Source organism: Silurus meridionalis, chromosome 20, assembly GCF_014805685.1.
Source record: "Silurus meridionalis isolate SWU-2019-XX chromosome 20, ASM1480568v1, whole genome shotgun sequence".
Lineage (NCBI taxonomy): Eukaryota > Metazoa > Chordata > Actinopteri > Siluriformes > Siluridae > Silurus > Silurus meridionalis.
Window position 1 is genome coordinate 5570001 of NC_060903.1, and position 21400 is coordinate 5591400.

The 21400-nt window shown below is 40.5% G+C and overlaps 1 protein-coding gene across 7 annotated transcripts in view; it reads left to right on the forward strand.

The window, feature by feature from the left end:
* Positions 1–21400, forward strand: part of LOC124403123 (receptor-type tyrosine-protein phosphatase mu-like) — a 226667-nt gene that overhangs the window by 151726 nt on the left and 53541 nt on the right. For 4 of the 7 annotated variants that reach the window (XM_046876728.1, XM_046876729.1, XM_046876730.1 and 1 more), the window contains exons 12-16: positions 1–83; positions 2102–2138; positions 3172–3246; positions 6358–6493; positions 17977–18128. The exon at positions 1–83 is cut by the window's left edge and continues 194 nt beyond it. In XM_046876728.1, coding sequence (XP_046732684.1) covers positions 1–83; positions 2102–2138; positions 3172–3246; positions 6358–6493; positions 17977–18128 — 483 coding nt within the window. Of the gene's footprint in view, positions 84–2101; positions 2139–3171; positions 3247–6357; positions 6494–10527; positions 10558–17976; positions 18129–21400 lie in introns of all 7 variants that reach the window. The other 3 variants (XM_046876725.1, XM_046876726.1, XM_046876727.1) reach the window with 1 other exon arrangement.

Here is a 21400-nt window from a genome sequence, read left to right on the forward strand (position 1 = left end):
CCTACAGTGGCTTCTGGAATGCACCACTGCTTCCCCACAAGAGTTATAGTGTGTACTACCAGGCCGTCAGCACAGCTAACGGGGTGGGTATTAATGAAACACAAGGTTCATGTGGCGAGGTTATTTTTTTATTCCTGGCTGTGCAGAACACAAACCAAAACTAATCGCTTTGATTTGCACGCTGTTAACTATAAAATCCTTTGCATTTAAGGAACAAGGGACAATAGAGGGCTTATCCAATCCCACACACATTCTTGATCAATCAAATTATAAATCAGAGTTGTAATAATCAATCACACAAGGCCACTGTTTAATAATAAAAATCCGCTGCCTAATTGACTAGAACTGAATTTCAGTATGTTTGAGTACGAGTTAATGTTTACTACTCGGATTTTACCAATCAAGTTGTCAAAGCTTGAAATGACTCTTTACCCAGAATCCCTTACAAGGTTCATTTTTTACACTTTTAAACATTATATAATTTTTTTTGAAACTCTGAATCTGTGGGTAAACTCGGCTTTCGGTTTAATTATAAGGTTTCTAACACGTCTATGTAAGACACAAGGCCTGAATTTGCATATTGAACCTGATTGGCTCGTATATTTTGTGATGCAATAAATTGTACAGCAGTTGTTTTTTTTTTATATTTAGGTTTTGTATTCAAGTTGTAGGCGAGTTCAGTATGGCTGTTGAGCAGAATGTATTTTGCATTTTTGACACTTTACTGCTTAACCACTTGTTTGTTGTTTGTTTGTTTTCTCTTTCTCTGTCTTTACTTGCTACATTCTTGATCAATCTTTTTAACTCCTTCAGACGTTCTTAATCAGTCCTGCTTATTCCTATAGAAATGTTGCTCAATTGCACCCACTCTAATTAACGTTTATACACACTCCTAGCTTTGACCTGCATCATATTAGCTACAAGATAAAACCGTTGCTATTCAAAAACATGGGACTGGTGTGGGTTTGTCCAATCCTGCATACACAGCAAGAATGTTAGTCTGCCACTTCCATTAGGTGAGGTTCAGTGTATTGGTGTTGGTGAATGTTTTTATTCCTAATGGATGTTATCTGAGGCAGTGATTTCAGAATTGGCCTGACTTGAAACAGACACACACACACACACACACACACACACACACACATAGAAACATTGATGGAAGACCTTTACAAAGCATCTTTCCACTTTGCCTCCTGTTAGAGTCGAACGCAGCAATGCAATGAATAAGTCCAGTCAGTTAAGGCTCTTCTCCCGGACCACAGAATGACGTCCAGACCGTTTTTGAGGCTCCGCAGCACATTGTCAGGTGAAAGGTTTAAAAGGCTCACACCCAATCAGAGGAGGCGTCTCTCAATAGGAGAGAGAACTAGGGTTAAAAGCACTCCAGCCATGACAGCTAAAGTTTCTCCTGTAGAGTGTGTGAGTGACACCGTCCACAGCGCACAGAATGCACCCACTTCCATCGGACACATTAACACAGTGCTGCTTAATGCATTTCAGAGTTTTTCTTTTCTCTCTCGGCTACGTGTCTCAATCTCCGCCTGTCTAGTTTCTGTTTTCCCTCTGCCTCTCCTCCTTCACTCGCTCTCACCTTCACTCTCCATCTGTGCTCTTAAAGAAAAGAAGAAGAAAAAAACCCTTTGCTGTTTAGATTGACAGCAGTGACACTGCTTGCTTTCATTTAAAAGGCTGCTCTATGTCGCTGTATAGCGGGAACGCCGCAGCTCATTTCCTAATTGACTGAAGACCTGTGTTTTAGTGCTACTGATGAATGCTGATGGGCACTTAGCCAGACAGCCTCACGTCTGTTTATTCAAGACTGATAATTAATCAAATCCCACACTCCTAATGCCGTTCCTTTTAGCTAGCGCTGGGAATAAAAGAAATGAAATGAACTATTTTTTTTTTTAAACCAACGAGAAACATTTTGGCAAACTTTAATAACTAAATAAGTATATTTATTTTGTGAAGAGCTTTCAGACCAGTATTTCTGCCAAGCCAATTTCCATCAGCTAGCACGATGATCATGATGCATATTGCTTTGCTTTGCACCGAAGCCAAATTACTGCCTCTAATCACGCATTTGTGTTCTTCTCTGCAGGAGACTAAAATAGACTGTGTGCGAGTTGCAACCAAAGGTAAGGGTCTTGTATTATGTTAGCATGCCGACATACAGGTGTGTTTTACCAACCTAATGGCCTCTTATTGTGTGCACTAATATCAAAAGCTTGATTAGCATCACCCAACACTCAATATAAAGAACTTTTTTTCTGCTTGGCATCGCAATTTTACAAAAAGATGTGATTAGAAAATGGAAAAAAAGGTGTGGAAACATTGATTGATCCTATGTGTAAGCAGTTGGGAAACACACTCTCAAAACACCCAACTAGCAACATTTCGATCCACATTCAACATATTGGTCCACATTCTTTTTATAGTCTTTACAGTCTCCTGTAGTTCAGGATGGGAGTATTGTGAGATGAGAGTACAGAGTATGAGCAGAAATCTATCCTCCTGGCATGCAATCGAAAACATTAGCATTTTAGACTAATGATATTAGCATGCTACATGTAAAGTGTATCAGTGTACATTGGAGTTTTGATTGTCATTTGTGGAAGGCCACTGTTAAATAATATAAATGCTGCTATATGCTGCTATATATGCTGCCTAACTGACTACAACCATATTTCAATAATTGTTGAATAAGAGTTAATGTTGACTACCAACCAAGTTTAATCTTCAAATGACTCTTCACCCATAATCACTCTTCAGAATCATCCAGAATGTTCTTTTTTTTACACTTTAAAACATTATATGTTTTAATTTAAACTCTGGATCAGAGTAAACTTAATTATAAGGTTTCTAGCATGTCCATGTAAGTTACTAAGCCTGCATTGGCATATAAATTGTTTTCAAATGTTTATATTTTTGTAGGTTTTATATTGTTGTAGGCAGGTTTTGTGTTGTGGTTGAGAATGTAATTTGCACTTTTGACACTTAACTGCTTAACCACTTGTTTGTTTGTTTGTTTTTCTTTTCTCTGTCTGTCTTGTGCTCTATACCTCTTCTATGTTTTTTACTCCCTCTTTCTCTCTCTCTCTCTCTCTCTCTCTCTCTCTCTCTCTCTCTCTCTCTCTTGCACTGCATGCGCTGTGGATCTTACTCTGTCAGCTGCTATTCTAGTGACGCAGCTCACTACTCCCTACATCCGTATTGCTCCAGCTGCAGGCGACAACCAACTAACAGGTCAGACACTCACCCTGCCCAGACTGTTTTACCCGATCCGCCTCCATTACTCCCACCATCACACCCCATCAAAAAGACAGACAGCTTTGCATCTGTGTGTTTGTATGTGTGTATATGTGTATGGTTGCGTGCGTGTGTATGTGTGTGTTTGTGTGCACAGTGAACTTTGGCCCTGATGCAATACCCCCCGTCTGTTACTGCAGTCAGACTGGTGTGTATAAACAAGCATGCATATATCTAACATCCCACTAAACAATCTTTTTACATCTACATCTCGATGCATAGTCAACAATATGATACATTAAAGACACATATGAAGCAGCGACCAACGAGATTCACATCATTACGCTGCAGTGCGATCCGATTTTATTTTGATTCAACACAATGCAATACGATGCACTGGAACAAATCTGATGCTGCTGTATGCAATTCAGTAATGTACAAGATATGTAACTTTTATTTCTTTGCTTCAGACAGCAAATAATAAATGTACTAAAGTGCCCTTTTGACTTTTAACGCATGGCCCTTTCACCTACAGGCGTTTGTAGTGTAAAAAGAGAAAAGATGAAACAAAACCAGACGTTCTTTTCCTGGTCTGACTCCGGGAAGATGCAGCTCTACCTCTGCCATGTTAATCTGTATTCTGTGTGACTTTCAGGACACGCCTCGGTCTCAGTAGTGATGCGATACGTCATATTCACGTAGCAACAGTGGTGCTGAGAGAACGCGCTCAAGAAACAGTTTAGCAAAAAGAAATCAATGTACATATGAAATATTGGTCACAAATTATTCACTTTCTAAATAATAAAAAATAACAAACAAATGCCAACTTGTATCTGATGCACAATATTTTGAATCGATCATAATATTGCATCATACGGTTAACTTTTATGCTGATGCACTGATGCGAATCAGTAAATCTTACCATTCTGAATATACACAAACACACACACACACACACACACACACACACACACACACACACAGTGCCCATGTTGCCGTTAACACAACACTGATATCTGCCAGGCTCGTTTTAGTACAGCACAATCGTATCAAAACACAATCGCACCAGCTATACCCTAACAAGGTGCCAGGATGCAATATTAAATCTCTGCACGAGTGGTTCAGGGTGTGTAGAAAGACAATCTACACACACGCACGCACGCACCCACACACTCACATACACACACACACACAGCTGAGCAGAGCATCCCATTTCTCTAATTTGTCAACCCAAACTCAGTGTCACAGAAAAAAACATTAACAGGTGGTAGAATTGACATGGCTTCACATTATAGTGTGTATATACACACACACACACACACACACACACACACACACACACAGTAGAACACTCTTATCTATAGAAGAGAAGAGGCATTGCTGAACCTATCACATATTGCTTCTCCGTGGTTATCACATAGCTTCAGCTTTATCAACCCAGCAGTCCTAATGGCTCCTAGAAATCAACAGTGCACCGGTCTCAGTGGACTTCCTGTGCAAACAGGTTAAAGGAATGCTCCAGCACCTAATCTCTGTCAGTAGTGCATGTGCAAATGCCACAATTTTTCACAGATTTCACAAATATAGTTTAAATTAAATTACTTTCTTTTACGTACAAACGTAATGTAATGCAGCGATAGAGCCGAATACAAATACATTCTTTACGCCGATCACCAAGGCAGCAGCGCAATGAATTTATAACTTCCTGGTCACGACTGTGCTGCTGGTCAGGATTTTAGACTACTCTTTTGTTGATTGTTTTTAATTACGGGGCATACATTATACGGACAAAAGTACTAACTTTTCCAGCCATATGTGGTTCTGCCCCTGTTCTGTTGACTTGAACTAGAAGAATTAGGTGCTCCACCATGACAAATGCCCCTATAACATTAAGAATTTCCATATCTTGGAGTGGAAGATCTTAAATGGCCTGCTTGAGAGCTCTGGCTTCAACCTTATTGAATACCTTTGGGATGAATTGGAACGCTGACTGCACCCTCCTCACTTCACCTACATCAGAATCGGACTAAGAACCTGAATTTTCATGTTTTCGGCACAAATCTTCACACTCCATATTCTAGTGGAACATCTTTCCAGAGGAGTGGAGGTTATTATAAGAGTAAACAGGGCCTGAATGTCGAATACGATGTTCAGAAAGTTAATACAAAATCTAATGATGGGGTGTCCACAAACTTTTGACTGTATAGTGTAAGATCAAACAAATTAGTATTCAAATGGAGCAGGCATAATGACTGCAAAATAACAAAATTACTGCCAGAAAATATGTTGACATTCTGCTTCTACCCCTGAGTTACATCCAGAATTCAAATTTAATTAAATGTTTAAATAAATAATAATAATTCTGTGTAGGTCACAAATATTTCAGGTTTTAAATTTGAATACAGATTTGGATATGGATACTGAAGAAAACAGACTCAAACACAAGTCTTGATGAACAAAGGGACATCCTTTTTTTTTTAAGTACCAAATCTATTCTTATGCACTTTTCATCACGCCAAACCTTGTGAACTTATTAATAATCAAACGTACTCCGGTTTGGGAAAGAATGACTTTTCGAAATTTAAAGTTTAATTTACAAATGCATTTGTATGAAAAATTCATGAAAGCACTTTGTATAAACAATTGACTGCTCCAATAACTGCCCTTCGACTCCTAATATAAGTGAGTTTCCATTAAACAGGTTTTTTCAGAGTATAAAAGCGTGTGGAAATCTTTGTCTGTGGATTTCCTGTATAGAGGAGTCACATAGAGACTCGAAAAATGGAAAAGAAAAAAAAAAGCCCAAAGCTGCAGTATTCTTTTAATTAGATTTTATGTTGGCAGTCCTTTAAAACATCCAAGTTTATATACAGCATTAAAGCCCACCGTACCCAAATATTCATTCCAAACTGTTTCCCTTCCGCTAATTTGACAGTCGTACAGCGAACCTCCCTGTACCGCCGTCACTGCCAGAAATATCTCAGCGTTTAGAGATTTTATTGCCAATTAAAGTGCAGGCCATTACCACAAGTCTTTACTCTGTAGTAATTTTTTTTTTTCTTCAAAGTGCTAATCGTTGACCTGACCTTTCACGTTTCCTGATTTCAGGGTCGGCAACACACAAGCCAAACGCGGTGGAGCCGGAGAAACAGACCGACCACACGGTGAAGATCGCCGGCGTCATCGCCGGCATCCTGCTTTTCGTCATCATCTTCCTTGGCGTGGTGCTTCTCATGAAGAAACGGTAAGCACCGAGACATACACTTCTAGCCAATACCATCATATAATATAATAACCATCATTATAACTATGAGGTGAACTTGGGTTGGGCGATTTGACAATACAGCACCGATGTTGTGCAAAGATGCTATGTCTCAAAAATTTGGTCTCAAATTTGTATTATTATTAAATATTAATTATATTGTTGTTACCAAAAGCAAAGCAATGCTCTACAGAATTTCCTTCTCAGCACAAACCGCTTTTGCCATTATTTATTTCTACCTGCCTGTGATATTTTATTTGAATTTTATTTCTTAAATTAATTACTAGTAGCCTGATTTCTGTAAATAGTTTTTTATTGTAAAATGAATTAACCTTCCGCTCATGCAAATCCTAAACCCACATCCTGTCGATAGCAGTTCCGATGCGCGCCTCTAAATCCGATGAAAAAAAACGCTCTTATACGCTTTATTTACGTATTAGTTTAGGACACAAGATTCGGTTATTTCAATGATTCGATTTTTTTTTTCCGGTATGGTATTGTTCAGTATTGTCAGCTGACTAATTAAATAATACACACTGTAACTTCAGTTGTCATCGAATTTTTGCCGTGTCGCTGTGTCGCCCATTCCAACTAACATTCACAAAAACCTGATGAAAATGCATTCAGAAGTTAGTGACTGTTTTTTCACTTATAACAGTGGCATTTCTAACATCACAATCGCACTGAGATGCAGTATATGAAGTGTCTCGTATTTTCAATATGAGCGTAAAGGAGTTTGGATACAGCTGTTAATAATAGATGTCCATGCCAGTTTCGTTTTTGACCCATGGGCCGGTGGACTGTCAGCGCGATGCTGAATAATTAATCGTACTTCTTTAAGTCCTTTTAAAATGAGTTTACCGCAGCTAGACGGAAAGGCGAAATCGTTAAAAGAAATGACAGATAAAGAGAGAGAACGAAAGAATTTGGGTGAAAACAGCACGAGAAAGAGAGAGAGAGAAACTGAGGGGAAATGAAGATGAGAGAGAAATGGTGATGAAAGCTATAGAGCAGTGGAGTGATTGGTTAGCTGCAGGCTAGTTTACATTAGCCTGGTCCCTTTAAGCCTTCTATCAGAGTCTAGGGGCCTCTAGAGTCAGCCTGAGCAAATATTCTACTTCTACCACACAACACACACACACACACACACACACTGCTATTTTCATTTGTTTTATATGAGCAGGTATCTCTGAGCCAGCCATCAGTACATTCACAGAGGAAGTGTTGAATTGAAAGGAGCAGCGGAATTAATATCGGCTCCTCATTACAATAACCCCTGCTGCCCTCCTACACTCTAATCTCCTGTACACCACTAGCTTCATGTACACACATTGGTTTTTGTCCTATTTGTTTGTTGGACATGCAGGCGGGGAAAAACAAAATCTAAAAAAAAAAAAAAGTTAAATTCCCTTCCAGGAGCAAAATCTCTCCTGGCGATGTCGGAGCCACGGCGAAGGTTATGCTCACTATGCACAATCCCTTTAATTGAATTTTGCCTCAATATAGCTTAATCAAATGAACAGGCGCGTTTGAATCTGTCGGTTTAATTAACCGGATTAGATTAGAAATGGAAGCGAGGTAGGACATGCTAATCTTAATGTTAAAATCTCGACTCACGGTTCAATTGATATTAACGTTTAGAATCGAGCCCATGAGACTCAGTGCTGCTCCGAATGCCGAAACACGAGCAGGAGAAATAGATCATGTACACATGACACGTTTAACCACGTTTATATTTTCCGTGGACTGGATCGTTGAGATCTTTGGAGGATTTTTTTTTTTTTTAGCTTATCTCATACAAAGTTTTAATATAACAAGCGCAGAGTGATACTGAAACCTTTTCTCGATTCTATTTCTAATTAGGGATAAAGTGAAAAAATTGCATATTCAGGCAATTAGCTTGAATGATTTCTCAGACCAGTTATATGGCACATCTTTAGTTCCTGCCTGAAACCAGTTCCTGTTTATTGTTGGTTTTGTGCTTTCTTCTTATCCCATTATATACCGTACCGTATGACCTCTCATTAAATGTGCATAGATACGTGAAGAGGAAACACATGGCAGGAAGTAGCAGAGACTGCTGGTGAATGTGAGCGGATATACTGTAGCTAGTGAAGCAAGTATAAAGCCATACACCGATTAGAGATAGCATTATGACATTATAACATTATGAGCGGTGAAGTGAAGAACACTGATTATCTTCCCAGCATGGCACCTGTTAGTGGGTGGAATTAATTTAGGCAGCAGGTGAACCTTTTGTCCTTAAAGTTGATGTGTAGGAAGTGGGAAAAATGGGCAAGAGCATGGATTTGGGCGAGGGCTAAATTGACGTCTGGACGACTGGAAAAGAGCATCTCCAAAACAGATCTAATCGATTTGATCCAGCAGAATGAGCTCCTGTAGCTCAATTAGGGGCAGAAGTTAATTCTGTTAATGCGCCACCGGTCAGGACTGTTTTGACAGCCAAAGGGTACCAACATAATATTAGGTGGTCATAATGTTATGCCTCATCAGTAGAAAGTGCTTATGGTGTTTATTAGCCGTGTAGTGGACTGTAATGCTACGACTTCATACTGTAGTGCACACACACACACACACTCACACATGACAAACTACAAGAGACGCAAGTGACCATGATAGTGAGATGCAGGGTAATGCAAGGTTCCGACACAGATGTGACGTAATGTCTTACCAAATTTGCTAGAAATTCCCAGCACTAGAGCAGAACAATAAGAAGTCATTCTAACCGCTGGAAGTTTCCTGATCGATTTGTAGATCACAATGATTCAAAATCAATCTGATCACTCTTTAAGACCTAGAGTCGACTTTATACATTAGTGAACAAAAATATGCAGCGAGCATTAATTATTATTGACTGCCCCAACAACTGCCCTTCGAATATTCTACCGCTGTGCTTCGGCAAGCATAAAGATTATATCAATAGAGCACACACTCTTTTAAACACACACCGCACAGGGCAAACAGGGATTATACTATATAACCAAAAGTATTGGGACACCTTTTTCCAGCCTTATGTGGTTTTTCCCCAGCTTATGGATACTCACAGTTAAATAGGATGTCTCTGGGATGTGGTAGCATGAAATTTACTCTTCACTTGGGCTAGGAGATCCAAACCTGTTCCAGCATGGCAATGCCCCTGTACACAAAGGCCAGCTCCATGAAGATCTGCTTTACATGAGGTTGGAGTGGAAGATCCTAAGTGGCCTGCTATAGAGCTCTGACCATATTGAACAGCTTTAGGATGAATTGGAACACTGACTGCACCCCAGACCTTCTCACCTCACCTACATTAGTACCTGACTTTACTAAAACCCTTGTGCCTATTTATCTCCACAAGTGCACCTTAAAATCAAGTGGAACATCTTCCCAGAAGAGTGGAGGTTATTATAACAGCAATAGGGGACTAAATGTGGAGTGGGATGTTCAGAAAGCACACAAATCCTATGGTTAGGTGTCCACCATATTTTGTCCTTAACATTTTGCTGGTAAAATCTTCTTTTCAAAGACGTAATATTCGTTGTTAGTGATGCACAATGAGTAAAAGTAATTACTTCCTTTTTTCCTCTTTTTCTTTTCTTTTTTTTTCTTTTAGAAAAGCTCTGTCTAAATTGCTCATTATTTTTCCAAATAAAGTTTGTTGATCACCTGAATTGGCATCATGGGTATCTTGGATGCGATGTAAGTTTAGCTCAGCAGTAGGATAGTTCAGTAATATTTTCTGATGCTGAGTCATGCTCTTAGCGCAAACCCGTAGAGTGTTTTATCCGTAGCGACGCAGCGAGCATGCCTGAGACGCCCTCCCACAGTCACCGTACCGCCAAACCTATTCTCTCTATTTTTCTCTCTCTTTCATACATGTATGCCACCATGTCTGCTTTTGTTCATCTTTATATCTCTTTTTCGAGCATTAATATTTTTTACTTTTTCTTTCCTTTCATTCCATGCCCCCCTCCCCCCCTCCACTGCTTATACCCCACCACCACCTCACTCGGCAGAAGAACCTATCACTCCTACACTTATTACCTGTAAGTAAACACCTTTGTACAATGTTAGTGCATTTGCTCTTTTCCAACGAGACTTGTACGCTATTCCCTGCATGATTAGACTTAGTTCTTCCCCCGCTGTCCCTCTGCAGACAGGCATTTTATAGTTTTACATCATGCTCCGAATGTGAAAGCATCGAGTGTAACCTTCCCAATAAATGATTTTGCTTTAATTAGTTTTCATTTCCAGATTTATTATTAACTGCTGACGAGATTGGGCTTGAGTAAATTGCACCCAAGTCAATTTAATATTAACGTAATGTTCCCTGATTATGGAGAATCTATTCCTTTTTTTATTATTATTATTATTATTATTCGCACAAGATTTGACACTGAAATGCCTGTTTTTACAAGCGATGCTTTTACTTGGGGGAAAATAAAGGACCTTGATATCCCACAAATTTTACATCTGTTCCATCTTTGTTCTGAGAAACAAACTAACACACGCTCATAGTGGGGACGCTAACTCTTTTGCTCTGTCTGTGACCAACTGGCGACCGGAACCTCGCGTTCTGCATGATCTCGCGGCCGGTCGTCACACGCACGAGCAAAAGCAGAATTAGCCATCTCATTCCGAGTCATCTCATTCCCAGCCCTGGCATCCACATCATGACTTCTGATAATTTATTTCATTTAATGTTTTTTTTTGTTTTTTTTTATTATTCATCCTTTTTTTTTTTCTCCTGCATGGTCCATGTTAGATGCATGCTGATTTGACCTCATTTGTCAGACTTGGTGATTGATGAATGACTGCACTACGCTGTTTTGTTGTTTACCATCCTGCATGCGTTAGAGTAACCCGAGCACTTCCAGAGGCAGGGAAAAGAAGAGGGAGAAGGCAACTCGCTGCCTGCTGCTTCAGGAGCCGGCTGAAACTCATCCCGCCTATTACGGATGATAGCTAGGAGCTCGGCGGAGGTTTGACGTTGGCAGGGATGCGCCCACGCCGAGCGTGTGCCAATCACACCTTCTGTTTTCTCAGCTTCTTCCCAAAGCTGGGAGTGAGATTGACATGGCAGCCTCCTTCGCCCCAGCCAGTGGTGTAGCTGATTGACATGTGTACTCTGGTTTGTGTTTTTCGCCCAGGCCCAGGGAATTTCGGGAAGGATGCGATTAGGAGACGTAAGCAGGGGGCGATAGCACGCGGCCCATGGGGTTAACAGAGACCCTCGTGTCTCATGGCCTGGAGCCTAATAAGAACAGAGAACAGGATCCTTTCCTGCTTTTGCGCCCTGTCTGATCCAATAAGAGCGGATGGCGTTGGGATGAGTGCGCTGGCACTGCAAATGTTTAGAGGACGCTGCCCACAGCTCGAATACCTTCATTAAGGCGAACACGCTTTAAAGCCGAGCCACAACACACACCACACTAATTGGAACAAGGCAAGCACATTTGTTTCACTGACAGCTCGAGCATACTGATGATGAGAAAGAGAAAGCGAGAGAGAGAGAGAGAGAGAGAGAGAGGAGAATGTCTTCTCACATCCATCTCTCTGTCCTCAACTGGCTGGATCCTTTCTCTGTCCCTCACCTCCTCTCCAGCAGATAACAAACCCTTGTCCAGGATAGAACATCCTGACCTTGCACATACACACCCTCTCACACCTAATATTATTCCACACACACACACACGCAGCTTATCATTAGACAAGAGGCTAATGAAGTTGGGCTGAAGCGTACGCTAAGAGCCAGAGAGAGAGAGAGAGGGCAGGGGGGTGGGTTGGAGTGAGAAAAAAGGAAAGGCAGTGCTAGGTTAAAGTGGGTAGGTGAGAGACAGCTCATGATGGAATTGAAGCAAGAGCAAAGAAAAGAAATATAGGAAAAGAACGAGACGTGTGAACTTAGTTCACCACAGAAAATGGAATTAGCCGACTGTGGAGTGCGTCTGGTCGACTGGTGGATGAGTATGAAAGACAGAGATAACAAACACCCCCTCTCTCTCTCTCTCTCTCTCTCTCTCTCTATCTCTCTTTCTTTCCCTTTTTCTTTTCTGCCCAGGTGAATTAAGATCTAGCTCAGCTCTTGTGGCTTATCTCCCTGTCAGTTTATGCACAGCCTGTTGTTTTGTCTTACCGCTGGCGTTTAACTCTTGCACAGCATGCTGAGAACAACTTAGAAACTGCTTCTGTTTTTTCTCTCGATACACAGCGAGAAGCAACAATCTATATACAGTACAGGCATTTCCTGACTTACCATTAAAATGCGTTACAATGACCTCATCGTTACTTGAAAATATTGTGAATCGAGTCGTAGCCTAACCTACCCAGGAGTCTTAAAGAGTGGTGATCAGTCATGGGTAGTATACTCTCATTTGTTTATAATTCCTACCTGTATATTTGCATGGCCCTGTCTAGTTCTGGATAGCATCTCAAAGAAAGGGAAGTGATTACAAAACACGTTGTTTGTATGAATGAACAGATCTAAACCCTACAACTTATAAAACTTATTTGTATCATTTCCATTTAATCGACTGACATTTTTTTATAGATGACAGCATTTTCATGATATATAATAAGTCATTAAATTATATATGCATTTTAGTAATATAATATGCACTTTATTGTGTATAACCTAGAAACCCCTGCCCCCACCCCCAAACTGTGGAAAAATATTCTTGCGTATAACTTGGCCATGGTGTGTTGGGAAGTGCTGTTCTAAACTGATACAAATAGGAGACACACTATTGATTTATTTGTTGTTTTCTGGTTGCAAGTCAGACGATTATAAGTGTACAAGTAGGTTTTAGGATTTGAAGCAGAAGTAAATCAGGATTGTTTAAATGTCAGGAAATAGAACCAATGTTGATAGAAAGTCTTATGAATAGGTACACCTGATAAAAACGCAGGCTAGCCTACGAAGCTAACAACAAGCAAGTCAGAAGGCAACAAGATGTACAGGGTAAACATGCCTGATCACCTGATCATCATTATCCTTTTTCTGCTTGTGTTCATTGCATTCATTAGATAACAAAATTTAAAATTATTTTTTTATTAATATATTAATATGATGTGAGGTCCAGTTACGAGCATGACATTAAACAGGTAGTAGTAATGGCAACTTCTTACTTAATTACAAGTCAGAGCCTGTACGTCTTTACACTTTATCACTTAAATTAAAGTGGTCAGTACTTCAACTTTTACCAGAGTTTTTTCAAACATGTGTATCTGTACTTCTACTTGAGTGAATGATGTGTGTACTATTGCCATCTCTGAGTTTTTGACCATTTCAAGTGGACAAGCATGTATAGAGAAATACTGTGGAATGCATCTGGTTTTCTGGGACTTTGTAAGTCACATGTTTCTGATTTGATTATTATATCCTCTGCTAGGTTCTTAAGAAAAGATAACTGGTTCACTGGCCAATTAGAACGACTGATACATTAACAATAATGCCATTAACGTCTACAGAAGGCAGTAATTATGCTGCTTAATGCTTGACGTTTTAAAAGACTGCTTGGCCATTAGAATTCAGCTCACTCATGTTCGATGTAAAGCTCCCTCATGTAGCAGCCTTTGACTCATAACTCAAAGTGTCTGTTCTCTTTGAGTCAAGCTTTTACTCTCTGCTGGGTGTGACTCATCTCCCCCTCCTCTCACCCAGCACGCTACCCACATCACCCCGATGTTCCCCTGGACCATGTGGATATAATGGTCGGCCTTTTGTTTTGGCGAAGCGCACGGCATTCCACAGCCTACAACACCCGCGCTGGTGTTGGTTTCAGCTCAGAGCTGCAAATGAATTCGCTCGTGCTGGGCGCGGCGTTTTTGAAGACGTTTTGAGGTATTTAGACAGAAATTTCCCGACTGTTGGGAAGCAACACCTCGGTTTGAAAAAGGGCCATTTCTGCTTTGTTGGTTAGGAAAGAAAGGAAAGTGAATGGGGAGAAGTGCACATCAGGTGGCTTCTGTTGTTTGCAAACACACCATTAGCAAATTGGCAAGACGACGCTGAATGATTCACAATTTAAATGAGCAATTTGACGTTTTTTCGAGCTCTGTGCTGTATTCGAAACAAATCTGTAGTGTTAGGGAACACAATGACATGGCGTTCTCTTCCCCCAAATGACCCAACTTTCTGTGCTGAAACTACATTATAAAGACAAGCATTGATATACCTGAATTTTCCAGCCAGTTTATCCCCAAACTGTTTGTGTAGGATGTCTGGATGCAGTAGCCTAAAATTGTGGAGCTGTGCACAAAGCCAGCTCCATGAAGATCTGCTTTAAATCGGTTTCCAGGAAAAGATCTTGAGCGACTTGCTATAGAGCTCTGACCCGACTGAACATCTTTGGGATGAATGTGAACAGCTGACTGCACCCCAGGCCTCCACCCTACATGAGGCTTTACCTGCACCCTTGTGGAGGAATGGAATCAAATCCCCAGAAACACACTCAACAAATGTAGTGGAATGAGTACTAAATGTGGAATCAGATGTTCAGAAAACATATGCAAATCTTATGGTCAGGTGTACACAAACTTTTGACATTTGTTCCAAATGTTTTCTGGAAAAGCAGCAGAGCTTATTTGACGCTACATGTATTGTATTGCAATACTGCAGATGATGCTTTTTTTAATGTATTTTTGATATGATATGATTATTTATGTCTAGAGACACTTTTAAAAATGTCAATTCCCACCTTTTAACTTTCATTTTGCTTAAAGTCTTGGGAATTTAGTCAGAAAAACAAATGTCTAGCAGTTATTAAAAATTCTTATTACAAAAGAGTTTTTTTAATGAGTTTTATTTCAATTGCACTAAAGTGAACCCTCGAAATGTTAAAGATGTGTTTGCGGATGTCCGCCTTGCCAGCGGTTTGCGTTGAGTTGCAGTATTAACACACGTACGCCATGTTTTCTGCGTCTCTCTGTCGCTCCTCTGCTCCCTTTTAAATGAGCTATGAATGGGGGAGTGATTAATTTTGAGAGTTGCGCTCAGCGTGCGCCGGTGCACAGAGCATTCCCTCCATCCCACAGCTCTCTGTGTTGCCACCCGCTGCCAAGCAAACAGCAGCGGATCTGTGTGTCCCATGCTGCTAACCTCGCACATCTCTCTCATTTACCACACACACACTCACAGACAAGAGGGAAACAAAGAAAGGAAGAATGCTGATAAAATCAGTGTTTTTTCAAAGGAAGAAAGAGTCTGATTGAGTCGTCAGTTACAGCATGTTACAGATATTTCTTCTCCACCATCACTTTTACTTGTTCTTTTTTTCCTTTCTGGCTCGGATTTTTTGTTTTTGGGCGAAAATCACAGCGAACTCGTTCCACGTTCGCCTGTCACACTTGCTTTTGTGGTAACTGTTCATTTATTAGGCTCGTGTGGCGGCGTCAGATCTAGGCTGCGGGGGAAGTGTCACCATATGGCTATGGCACGTGCACTAAACGAAATAAACAGGATGGAAGAGGGAAAACGGCACGCCGAGCGCTCTTCATTAGCCTCTCCCTGCCTTCCTGTCAAACACTGCCACAGGTCACACAGCGAGGGGCGGATCCTCAGAGACAGCGATTCAACTGTCAGTGCTTACCATCCATATTACCATATTGTACTTTGTCTCCATGTTTACAGTACATTTACAGACGTAACCAAATAGCACGTTCCAGACTGGTATTAAAATGCCAACAGAAAGGTTTCTACACTGTTGTTAATAGATTTCAGATCTTTCAAGGTCACGAAGTCTAGAGAGTTGAATTGGCATTTGTTTATTTTGAACCAGTCTAAGAGAACTCCCATAGACACTACACAATGCAATAGATGAGGGTTTTTTGCTCTGAATCTCGACATTATTGTTGTGACGTGACAAAAGAACTAACGATACAGACCAGATGTGAAGCTACTCATTCTGTTTATCATAATTTGTCCTTAGCTGCATTTTCATATTTTTGTTATTGGAACTACAGTCAAAGTTCGTGTTTGTAGAAGTGTTGGGGGATCTAATTATTGAAAATGTAATATTTTATATTATTTCTGATCAAGGAATTAAATTACTCAAAAAAAAGATTTGTTCATTCAAGATTTAAGAACTGTCACCAACAAGATTCGATCTTCTCATCACTACTGTGCATCCATGAGATGGATGATAACCTTGAGATCATGTATTAGGAAGAGGGTGGTGCTTTCCTGTGGGTGATAACGAACACATTTCAGGATGAGCCGAAGTTCAGAATGATGCTGCACATATATCAGTGGATGGATGCACATGGTCTGGTTGGTAGAAGATGGTGGCGTTTATTTTCTATTTTTTTCTTCAGTGTTTAATGGGTATCTTTTTTTTTTTCTGGTTTAAGGCCCTACACACTTTGGGGTGAAATCCTAGTACAGCTACTTGAGTCACTACACCAATACAGGTACTCAGACTGTCAGTCTTACATCCTTCAATCCGTAGCAGATTGTTTTTAAATGAATAAAAATTCTGCTGTATGTAGTTGTCAGTAGTTCTGAAAGCAGGAAAAGCAGACTGCAGGTCTTTCTCATCAATCATGCTCGATATTCGATCCAGCATTGCCTGTCGCTTTGGCTTGGCAGCCGCTCAGCGTGCTCTGCGGCTGGATTCAAACTTCCAGCACGACCACACTTTGCGGTTTTGGCGTGACTCTCTGTACTCCTGTAAATCATGTTAGCGTCTATCCCTTGAGGACAACGTGCTCTACATCTCCTAGCCTTGGGCCTAGAGCCCCTCCCAGCTTGTAATTCCGCTCCCACAGATTGGACGGATAATTTTTCCTCATTTGCATTTCCCCGCGTATCAGAGCCTCTGGAAAACAAAGGCTGCTCAACTGAATTAGCTTCTGATAGGTATGGATCCACCAGAGCCCAATTCGATTAGATCTCCCTCGTCTTCCCCTCCCCAGCGACAGCCATTTGGCTTAGCGCTGCTACCTGATACACTCGCTGTGGTATTCCGTTCGCCTCATTTCGAAGTCAGCAACGTGCTTGTTCGAGACGATCCACAAACCGTGCGGCGAGAAATAGTGCTTTTGAAGCTGTATTATTGTAATTACAAAGAGCCTGGTTCACACAAGGGCCTTGGTGGGGTATTGATTGTAATTATATTAGAATTTAATTGTGACTGTTGCCTCTCCCTCTCAATCAAGCGCAGATCATTATGTCTTCCATTTTGATTACACTAATGCTGATTTGCCCTGTTGATTAGTTCAGGGTTCGAATAATGCTCATTTTTTTCCCCTCCTGTTTAAGTTGTGTGCTGACATGCTTCATGTTGTAACTCCTCTTTTTTTTTTTCGGTACACATTACTTGGATTTCTATTGACTTCAGAGAAAACATGGGATTTATTTGTGCTTACATTCTTTTGGGGATTCAAACTAATAAAACTGAAATGTCTTTAGAGATTTAGTACATGGTTTGAAATAATGGGTTAAATTTCTGTTTGTTCTCCAAAAGGAAACTGGCTAAGAAGCGGAAGGAGACGCTGAGCAGCACACGGCAGGAGATGACGGTGATGGTGAACTCGATGGACAAGAGCTACACGGAGCAGGGCACTAACTGCGATGAAGCTCTTTCCTTCATGGACACTCACAACTTGAACAGCCGCTGTGAGTCCACCAGTGTTAAGCTCACACACGAGCACACCGAAACGCCTGTGTCTTAATCCTGTCCCTCAGACGTATATATACAGTGAGGGAAATAAGTATTTGAACACCCTGCTATTTTGCAAGTTCTCTCACTTAGAAATCATGGAGGGGTCTAAAATTGTCATCGTAGGTGCATGTCCACTGTGAGAGACATAATCTAAAAAAAAAAAATCCAGAAATCACAATATATGATTTTTAAACTATTTATTTGTATGATACAGCTGCAAATAAGTATTTGAACACCTGTCTATCAGCTAGAATTCTGACCCTTAAAGACCTTTTAGTCTGCCTTTAAAATGTCCACCTCCACTACATTTATTATCCTAAATTAGATGCACCTGTTTGAAGTCGTTAGCTGCATAAAGACACCTGTCCACCCCATACAATCAGTAAGAATCCCACTACTAACATGGCCAAGACCAAAGAGCTGTCCAAAGACACTAGAGACAAAATTGTACACCTCCACAAGGCTGGAAAGGGCTACGGGGAAATTGCCAAGCAGCTTGGTGAAAAAAGGTCCACTGTTGGAGCAATCATTAGAAAATGGAAGAAGCTAAACATGACTGTCAATCTCCCTCAGACTGGGGCTCCATGCAAGATCTCAACTCGTGGGGTCTCAATGATCCTAAGGAAGGTGAGAAATCAGCCCAGAACTACACGGGAGGAGCTGGCCAATGATCTGAAAAGAGCTGGGACCACCGTTTCCAAGGTTACTGTTGGTAATACACTAAGACGTCATGGTTTGAAATCATGCATGGCACGGAAGGTTCCCCTGCTTAAACCAGCACATGTCCAGGCACGTCTTAAGTTTGCCAATGACCATTTGGATGATCCAGAGGAGTCATGGGAAAAAGTCATGTGGTCAGATGAGACCAAAATAGAACTTTTGGGTCATAATTCCACTAAACGTGTTTGGAGGAAGAAGAATGATGAGTACTATCCCAACACCATCCCTACTGTGAAGCATGGGGGTGGTAGCATCATGCTTTGGGGGTGTTTTTCTGCACATGGGACAGGGCGACTGCACTGTATGAAGGAGAGGATGACCGGGTCTACGTATTGCGAGATTTTGGGGAAAACCTCCTTCCCTCAGTTAGAGCATTGAAGATGGGTCGAGGCTGGGTCTTCCAACATGACAATGACCAAGCACACAGCCAGGATAACCAAGGAGTGGCTCTGTAAGAAGCATATCAAGGTTCTGGCGTGGCCTAGCCAGTCTCCAGACCTAAACCCAATAGAGAATATTTGGAGAGAGCTCAAACTCTGTGTTTCTCAGCAACAGGCCAGAAACCTGACTGATCTAGAGAAGATCTGTGTGGAGGAGTGGGCCAAAATCCCTCCTGCAGTGTGTGCAAACCTGGTGAAAAACTACAGGAAACGTTTGACCTCTGTAATTGCAAACAAAGGCTACTGTACCAAATATTAACATTGACTTTCTCAGGTGTTCAAATACTTATTTGCAGCTGCATCATACAAATAAATAGTTAAAAAATCATACATTGTGATTTCTGAATTTTTTTTTTTAGATTATATCTCTTACAGTGGAAATGCACCTACGATGACAATTTCAGACCCCTCCATGATTTCTGAGTGGGAGAACTTGCAAAATAGCAGGGTGTTCAAATACTTATTTTCCTCACTGTATATATATATATGATGCTGAGATCTTACAAAGCAAAAACTTTATAGAGCAGGGATCCCTAAACTTTTCCCTGTGAGGTCACATCATTTTTTCTTTTATTTAATAGAGGGAATTGTGACATTTTAGTCCTTTAATGTTTATTATCAGATACAGATATAATATGAGTAAAGCATATATTTAAAATTAGATTTTCAGAATTTGTCTCTGGCATTGTTCAGAGGGTCATTCCAAAAGTGAGGGCGGGCCGTAGTTTGGGGAGCCCCGCAATAGAGACTCCTTCCAAAAAACATACAAACATTTCATAGAAAACATCACCATCTCAACAATTATACACAAGTATACAGATTTTTAAGCACGTATCATAGAAGTCCCAGTACAATTTGTTACTATAGAAAGTAGCAAGTATTTTTCATTCGGAACATTTAAGTATTGCTTTTTGTTTTTTTAGGAAATGGTAATGCATTCTATTCTAATCATAATCCACTCAAATAAAAATGTTAAAGGCCCCCTGAATGGCAAATAGTTTTGTCCTGATTATTGTGATTAAGATGCTTGTGCATTTACAAACCATTTGCCCATAATCAATTAAAACTACCAGGTATTAAAATCCTTTTTTTTTTTTTTTTTGACATCATAATCATTTAGAGATTATTATTTTTATTCTGTTTTTTATATATATATATATATATATAAAATATATAATATAATATATATATACATACATACATATACGAATACACAGGTCACTGTGGGCACATTATGGTGTTAAATGAGCCATATAATAGGCACAAATGTATAATGTAAGGAACCAAAATCAGGAGAGGTTGGAATTCATGTACAGATGGTTGTTAAATACCATCTAAAATCAGATAGGGGCAATCCGGAGGGTAGTTGAGGCATGAGAGAGCAAATGGTCAGCAAAGTTGGGTTAAGAAGTACTGTATCAGAGCTTACATGCTCTAAAACAGTGGTAAGACTTCTGTGTTCATGTGTTCGTCGAGAACGCTGAAGGTATTCATCCCTGCTAACAGGAAATGGTTTTGTCTTGAGTTCTGCTTACTTCTGTATATGCTGACTATGAAAATGTGATTGTAATTTCCAGTAATGGACAGTAACGAAGTAAATGTAAACCTACTTACATCAACATACAGTTCAGCATCAGTTCAACAGCAAGCAGAACATTTTGAGAGATACAAACCATGGGAAAAAAAACGACTGACTATAAATTGCTGCAACACCCGTGGCCTTGCTTTATTCGCATGATTTTTCTGTAGCTGAAAAGTTTTAGAGCTTTAGGTTTTTACAGTGACGAGGATAGACAGGATTAGAAATTAGTTAATTAGAGGGACAGTGCATGTAGGAGGTTTTGGAGACAAGGTGAGGGAGGGGAGCTTGAGATGGTTTGGACATGTGCAGAGCAGGGACATGGGGTATATATCGGTAGTAGAATGCTGAGGATGGAGCAGGAAGGAGGAAAAGAGGAAGGCAAAGGTGGAGGTTTATGGATGTGGTGAGGGAAGACATGCAGGTAGTTGGGTTGAAAGAGGCAGATTTAGAGGACAGGGGGGTTTGGAGACGGATGATCCGCTGT